The sequence below is a fragment of the Bombus pascuorum genome, chromosome 9 (genome assembly GCF_905332965.1).
Source record: "Bombus pascuorum chromosome 9, iyBomPasc1.1, whole genome shotgun sequence".
NCBI classification, from domain to species: Eukaryota; Metazoa; Arthropoda; class Insecta; order Hymenoptera; family Apidae; genus Bombus; species Bombus pascuorum.
In genome coordinates, this window is record NC_083496.1 from 5,748,677 (window position 1) to 5,757,316 (window position 8,640).

At 43.1% G+C, this 8,640-nt stretch overlaps 1 protein-coding gene across 11 annotated transcripts in view; it reads left to right on the top strand.

Annotated features, from left to right (window-relative positions):
* LOC132910813 (ELAV-like protein 2) overlaps positions 1-5,960 on the top strand; it is a 41,040-nt gene extending 35,080 nt beyond the window's left edge. For all 11 annotated transcript variants that reach the window (XM_060966853.1, XM_060966854.1, XM_060966852.1 and 8 more), the window contains one exon: positions 92-5,960. In XM_060966853.1, coding sequence (XP_060822836.1) covers positions 92-416 — 325 coding nt within the window. In that variant the 3' untranslated portion in view covers positions 417-5,960. The remainder of the gene's footprint in view (positions 1-91) is intronic.
* Positions 5,961-8,640: the final 2,680 nt, after the last annotated feature.

An 8,640-nucleotide genomic window follows, 5' to 3' on the forward strand; every position in this document is an offset into this window, starting at 1 on the left:
GATAAAAAGGGAAACCCATGGACCAAAGCGCGAGCACAAAAGCGGTGGTCGATGGGCATACGTTTTCACACGATGAAATAAACTGTTTCAGGTACAGCCCGCTGGCAGGCGATCTATTGGCGAACTCAATGCTACCCGGGAACGCGATGAACGGTTCCGGCTGGTGTATCTTCGTGTACAACCTCGCTCCAGAGACCGAGGAGAACGTGCTGTGGCAGTTATTCGGTCCGTTCGGCGCCGTCCAATCGGTCAAAGTGATCCGCGACCTGCAGACGAACAAGTGCAAAGGCTTCGGTTTCGTGACGATGACCAACTATGACGAGGCGGTGGTCGCCATCCAGAGCTTGAACGGTTACACGCTAGGTAACCGGGTTCTTCAAGTGAGCTTCAAGACGAACAAGAGCAAGGCGACGTAGAACGACAAGCAACAGCTCCAGCAACACCACGATCACCATCATCAGGCAGCAGCAGCGGCAGCAGCAGCAGGAACAGCAGTGGCAGCAACGCCAGCTGTGGCGGCAGCCGCGGCCGTGATCGGTCAAGCGACCGCAACCAAAACCGTGCTCGGTTCAACGATCGCAGCAGCCGCATCGGTGGTCGCCGCAACAGCGACCGCTGCTGCTGCGGCCGCGGCTGCGGCTGCGACCGCGGCTGCGGCTGCGGCTGTGGTCACGCCCGCGACCGTCCAAGCGCTCGCGACTGCCTGTGCTTCCACTAAGAAGATCGACCACCACCATCTCCCTGTCGATTCCGTGATCAACACCCTGAACAGTCGTGATCGCGGAGCAAACCATCATAACAATCAGAACTACCATAACCAGCATCAACACCAGCAGCAGCAGCAGCAGAATCAGAATCACCCGTTAAAAGATTACCTGGCCGATGTGTCCAAATGCGAAAAGATGACTAGGGCTCTGGTCTCCGTGAAGAAATATCGGTGGGTCAGATACGACTACGAGAACCACGACGACGAGTACAATTCCGACTAATATTCGGAGGATGCTGAGTTCCCTGGAGAATATTCGGCCGAGGGATGATGGAAGGAAAAAAGACAGGAGCAGAGTGAGAGAACAGGAAGAAAGGGGAGAATGCTAAGAGATACTCGTGCGTGTGTGTGCGTGTATACGTGTGTCTGTACGAGCAAGGGTGCGATGCATATGCAGTAGGTGCGCGTGGCTGAGAGGGAGAGGGACGTAAAGAGACGAGGATGAACAGACAGCGAAGACGAAGAGAGGTAGGTCGTGGTACGCGATCGCTCGCCCGATATCCCTAATTATACATCGTGCACAGGAACGAAGAGGAGGGTAAAGAGGAAGCTTCGCTTTTTCTTTATTTCCTTCGCCTTAGCTTTCACCCTCTCCCTCTCTGGTTACTCGTTTCTTTTCTCCCGCTGTTCGTCCACGACAGAAGGTTAACGCGAGGTCCTGTCGGCTTCCGTAGCTCGTGGGATTCGCGACTGTGTCGCTTCATTCCCGCGGCTTGGACGGAATAAACGATAAGATGAAATCGGACGAAAAGAAAGGAACGTCCGTAGCGACCAAACGTGGCTCGTGCGACTGCTTGCGAATATTGTACATACATATTGCCGATTTATGTATATGTACGCGGATACACGGGCCACGTAATACTAAATATAATAATAATAATAACGTTACCGTATCGATCGACAAACATAGAGGAGATAATTTGTCATGGAAATCGAGTTGGCGAGAGAAATAAAGGGAGGACGAGAGTCCCCTCTACTAGACCAAAGAGTCACGACGACGTCAGGCTGTGAGACTCGAGCAAAATTTATAAAAGGCAGGGCCTGATTGATTTTTTTCCCTTTTTTTTTTTTCTAAAATCATTGACAACTCACGACGTAAGAGAAGCGGACAAGAAAACGCGACAGTGCCTCGTGTTTTCCCGATTAGATCGGCTACGTGTGAACTCGATGGAAAGGATCGGTGGACATACATATGGAGGATGGAAAAGAGTGCGTAGTAGTAGGTGACTGTAGGGGAATGACGTAGAAAGGAGAGACGAGTGAGTAGAGAGAGAATAGAAGGACGTGGCGAGACAATACAGACGGATCGCGATCGAGGACGGGACGGGGACGATCGATAGATCGATCGAAGTACGAAAGGAGGCAAGTCGCTCTCTGGTAGAGGATATAAGAGAAACGGGAATGAATACCAATAGTCAAAACAATGACACTGACGCATATGAGAAGCCTCGCGTTCGATTTTTAGGATGCGAGGAGACGCCGATGAGAGCGGGAGAACTAGTTGTTAAATGCAGACGATCGATTTCCCCTTTTTCTTTCTCCTGTTTAGCCAGTGAGACTAAACGTACTTAAAGAATCTAAACTTTCTTAATCCGTAGTTAAATTAAGGACGAGTCATCATTCGACGAGTACCGAAAGACGAAGTATAATAATTATTACCTATTTAAGAAGATATTTTAGGGCTTATGTGCTATACATTACAATGCGATGTCGCGAAAATTCGAGAGATCGAAACGTCATAAAAGTGACCCGAGGGATTACGTCATGTTTCCTGATAACGTAGCAGCGTGTTGTATCTTTTCATTTTGCTAGTCACGAGCTCTTGTACTTCTCTGCCGGTTGTCCAAAGAATATCCAATTTTTCATTTTCTTTTCGTTTTTTTTTCTTTTTCATTTTCTTTTTTTTTTTTTCTTTTATTTTTCTTATGTATAGATAATATGTACGTATAAGAGAGATCTTAGTTAGTACAAAGTGCTTTCTTGAGTGCAGAGTCTGATTTTATCGAGCATCGCGTATTAGTGTCCCTCGAATGTGCACCGTCCACAAACTTGGACGTTTTAGAAGAACTTTGTCAGCCAACTTTTTAACAAAAACACACATCCACTTTACACACACGTACACGTATACATACAAAGACATTGCTTGCAGCGGGGAGAAAAGGAACAAAGGAGGGATTCTTCCTCCCCGTCGCAACGAAGATGTTCCGATTTTTATAAACACGAACGTTCGATTTCCCTTTTTTAACGAAAATATTGAAAGAAAAAAAAAGTCCAACGTACAAAATAATATTTCATAGAGACGGTTTACTTATACATACGGTACGCAGATTGGACGCGTCGTGTCTTTTCTTGCAACGAAGAACGAACGAAAGATTAAACGAAAGAAACACTTCGCGACGGTGCACGGATATGTGATACAGACATGATGTTGAAGTACGATCGACGAATAATTTCCGGATCATCGGGAAACACGTGTCTAGTCTACGTGCAAAGAGGCGTCAGTGCATAGAAAACGGCGCCGCGTGTTAAGAACCTCTCTCCACACAGAGAACGAGAAAACTCTTTTCTTTAGACTAGTAAGCAAATCAGACAGGCGATTTCAAAGAAGGCGCGTTTTAGGTGGTACGATGTATAAGGTAAGCGAACCGTTTCGCCCGCGCTAGCCCATACAAGTAATTCCCCTGAATGGGATTAGACGTACTATCGAAAACCAAAAACCAAATCTTTTTCTTAGATAGCGAACAAAGACTAATTGGATAGAAGAATATCGAATTACGTTTTCTTAAATACATATTACCTTGTAGCGGTGATCGGGACTAGCGCGAACGAACATGGATCGTAAGTACTTAATCGTGAGTAAATTTCGAAAATTTCTTAAGCTCCTAGGTTTAGTATAACGCGACAGAAAAAAGCGTAGCATATATATATATATATGTATATATATACATATATATACACACACACACATATATATACACATATATATATGTTGTCCTATTTATGTGTACCTTCTTGTGTCTAGTCCGGGAGCGAGGAACAGGCTGTTCGTTCGAAAGAGAATACGCTCCCTAGGAGCACGACGATATACACTTGTCCTCCCTCCCCAAAAAAAAAAAAAAAAAAACGTAATTTGAACCTCAAGCAACAGATGCTTTCTGCTAAGATTTTATTTTATTTATTTGGAAAACTCGTGAATATCGATCGGTCGCGCGCGACGCGTACACCCTTCGGTTCTTTCGATCGGGTGTTGTTGGACGACGCGATCGACGCGTCCACGGGGCAAACAAGATCTCGATATTAGTGCAAATTATACACTGGTCGGCTGACAAAAAGCAAACTGGCGTCATCGCGTGCAGTGGCGTGTGTTACAGACGTCAGAGATAAAGGAGAAACGATTCGCCCCTCGTTGCTTCGATGCTTCTTGCACCGATCATGATCCTTGATTGATTTGCTGTGAAGGTATGAAAAAAATAATAGTAACACGACTTTAATCGAAGCAGGATAGTTGCGTAACTGGATACAATGGTGCGTGTAGGAGATACCACATATACAATTGTAGCTCGAATGATTTTTGGCGAAGCGTGAGGGTTTCGAAGGGGGAACGTCCGATGACCCTCTGAACGGGGGACGAATCGCATGTAAGAAATCAGTTTCAATGTTTTCTAATATTAAAACTATAAATTTTCTCCTTTTCATAATTATTATTACGTATATTAATTATACTTATTATTCTGGTTATTATTATTATTATTATTGCCATTGTCATTGCCATTATTATTATTCATTATTATCATCATCTTCGTCATCGTCATCATCATTATCATCATTATCACGATCATCGTCACGATAATCATCGCTATTATTATTATTATTATTATTATTATTATTATTACTATTATTATTATTGCTATTATTATTATTATTATTATTACTATTATTAACTATGATCGTATATAATTTTTGTGTCTCTCGTCTAGTAGCTACGTGTAAAACCTTAATGCCTTTATTATCTATCTAATTTTTCGTACCACTAAAGAGGAAAAAAACATCTTACTCACTTTACTTAACATCACACTACTACCGTTACTTTCTCTCAACCGCTATAACTACTTGCTATAACTATTACTATTATTACCACCACCACCATCACTACTACTATTACTTACTATTATTACTACTACTCCTATTACTACTCCGACTACCATTGCCACTACTACTACCACCACCACCGCCACCACCATTACTACTACCACTACCATTACCACTACCACTACCACTACTACTATTACTACTACTACTACTACTACTACTACTATTACTACTACTACTGCTTACTACTACCGATTATTTATTTATTTATTTAATTATTATATAACATAACAGAAATTATGTTTTATTTAAGGATTAAACTGATTTGTGTTTGGTTCAAATACGTCGTTTGTTTTATTTCGATTACTTGTTTCAGTTGCCACCAGCCTCCCAAACAACCATGGTTTTACATCTACATTTTCTATCCATCCTGATAAAAAAAATATAATATATATCTTTTTCTGCTTCCTGACATTCCTCGTTGCTCACAGAGACTGATGTAATCGATGCGTAGCACGCGCGAGCGCAGCGTACACCGACGTTTCGCTGGATATTTACTGCACGCTCGTCGATCGTGGTTCGTAACATTTCTATAATTATCTTTGTTCCATCGTGGGCGACCCCGTGGAACCGACAAGAAATTCGTGTCCATCGAGAAGTTTAACCGTCTGCGCACGTAAAGAGAGGAGAGTCGTTGGGGCGCGTGAACCGACACACGAGTCTCTGCTTCTTTCCCACTGATAGTCTGTGATCTCAAAGGCAATGTTCGTGTGTCGATCGACGCGTTAAAAAGATTGATCTCAAACCTATCGATAGTCGTTGTGCAATTACAACACACGAACATCGGATGATTAGTCAACGATATTGGATCGTATAACAATTTTGCGTTAAGTATCGAAAGGTGAAGGTCGATCGGAAGGTTCCAACGGCGCCCACGATCATAGAAAATTAATGGAAACGGTTCGTGATACTTCGGAGAACGATAGAACTCATTGTTAAAAGTACAAATGCCACGAGGCGGTCGCGCAAGTAGCTTTAATACTCTCGTGCGCATTTCGGTTATATATACTGCCCAATGTTGCGCCAATAAAACAGTAAAACTATACGATAGAGACTTGTTGGAGTGTGAAAACCAATCATTGATAACGATAGGCGAGGACGTAGTCCCTCGGTAAACTTGAGACCGTGTCGAAGGGCGGAAACTGGTACCAAGGGGAAAGGGAATGAAGCACGTCCACGTCATCAGTTGCCTACGTAAATAAGGATATTATCGAGAGAAAATGATATTATCACGATGATGATGGAACGATGACCTGGCAAAGACAAGATTAAGAAACAAGGGTTTCGCTCTCTTTCCTCTTTAACGAGTGCAATAACGGTCGGAGCTGCTCAATTTAGCGCACAGTATATTAGAAGAGGTTGTCGATGCTACAGAGACTCGGAAAGGGTCGAAGAGACGCACAACGCGACGAGGATACTCGTCGGGACGACGGATGATCGCGCAGGCCCTGTCCCGTTCTTTCCAATGTAGAGAAAGCCATCGAAAAGGCGAGGGGAAAACGTGGAAAGATCGATCGAGGCAAGAACGCGAAGATAAAGAGGGAACGAACGAAGTAAAAAGAAAAGAAAGGGAATGATGAAAGAGAGAAAGAGAGAGAGAGAGAGAGTGAGAGAGAGATGTGAAAGACAGCGATAGTGGGGGGGGGACACGCTAATCTACTTAACTATAAAATTATATTACCATACGATTATTACGTTAGATATACATTATATATATTGTATTTATGTCTCAATAATCGTTGTTAGTTATATCGCTATCGATGATGACGATGATAATGAGTGTTTTGTTATCGGTGATTAATAGAAAAGAGAGGGAATACGAAGTCAGACATATACACATACATACACGTACACAGGGAACACAATAGGGCACACATTTACGCGATAATGGCACCATGTGTCTATTCTCGATGATAAGATGGATATTTGAGACGGGAGGATGATCGAATCGCTTTCGAACTGATTCCGAACGCTTTGAGGATCTCTCGCGAAGAACGCGAATCCTCCACAAGAGGATGCTGCGTAGCAGTTGGAAATTTAATTTTTATTCGACGCACGAAAATTGGAATATCGACAAATTTGCGATCACGTTGTAAACAAAAATTTATATCGCCTGTAACTCTCCTATGACCTGTATAAATTTTTAATAAACTCATTTAATACAAAGCGTTTTGAAATCGGTCCGAACGTGACGTAAAAGTTCCGTCACATTCCGCGGCTTTTAGATAATTTCACCGACGGACGAACGATATTACCTTTATTAGGACATTTGCATTTAATCGTTAGCCGCATTAGCGATATTATTACCCGTAAAAGTCAACCATTTATACTTCTCTTGTACCTTTTAACCAATGAAAAAGTAAAAAAAGTAAAAGAGGTGTTTCTACGAAGATGTTGAAGGAGTGGTTTATCGGTTCGTTCTCCGGATCATTACGAATTGACAAATTCAGCCAACTTCTTCTATCCGAACAGCTTACGTTCCTTATTAGTTAGTAATTTTCTTAGTTAGTGAATTCTCTACAGCTTTCGTGGCGTAATTTGTCATCTTCGAGAACAGGTCTCCTGCCTCGTACAGCATTACGTGTGTATCGCAAACAAACATCCCTTAGTGGCGCAAAGAATGTGCAAATAGGCAACATTTCTTCGCAGCATTCCTCTCTCGATAGATCGTATCGCCAATATGTATAAATCGATCGGATTTCCAAAGAATCCATCGACTATATCGATTATCCATTGACGTTAATTAAATGATTAAAACTAAACAGCTACGGTTCGGGGAGAATGTGAACGACGATCGATCAACGAAGTCTGTGAACAAGAGACTGCTCCATCTTCGTAATAGCATTGAATACGCATTTCTTCGAGAGATCCAACCGGTGAATAATTTAGAAAACACCATGATCGATTCGAATCGAGAGAGGTTTACCTATTCTTCATCGGAAACGAGGTCTCGTAAGATGAAATACGTCGCTGTCAGTTTAAGCAACGCACAATGCTGTCTCCATTCGACAACTTGTCGATCGTTTTATAGAGGCGAGTCGATCGTCGATTCACTGTCGGCTCAGTGTCGATCCAGGGGATCGTTGTCCCTCGTTATCGTCGTCCTGTTCTCTCGTCGTCGATGCTCATCGCGATTCGCATTCATTGTCGCCGGAAAGGCGCTTCATCGTCACGTTAGACGCATTCGAGATGTTCGATAGCGGTTGTCGCGCTCGACGATCCTCGTGATCGTTCGTTCAATATTCGATTGAGTCTATTCAATGTCGATCCGTGTCTATGGCGCGGCAACGTCGAGAGTCAACGATTCGCGCTGTTTCGTTCTTCGCGTCTCGCTGTCGTGTACAGCTCTCGCGCAGGTCCAGAGTGGAACGACAACGGGCAGTTTTAACCGAATGAGAACGAAAGATCTCGAGTTGTTTAAAGGCAAAGCTAAGAAGTATATATAAAAAACAGAAGAAATACTTACCGAATCGAAAGTGAAATTTTGCTCCTCGAGTAGACAAATTTTTTGAGAGAAAGGGCCAATATCGACGGTAGGGAATTTACATTTCGATCGGTAGAGTGAAACGTGATTCCTAATCGATCGCTAGTGGATCGAGGTGGATTTATCTATCGTTTAGACATACACGTGGTTTTAGCCAGACGGCGATCGATGATATTAAAACGACATTCCGTGACTGCGTTGCTCCTCTTCGAACGAAACAAACTATAGAGGGATCGTCGGT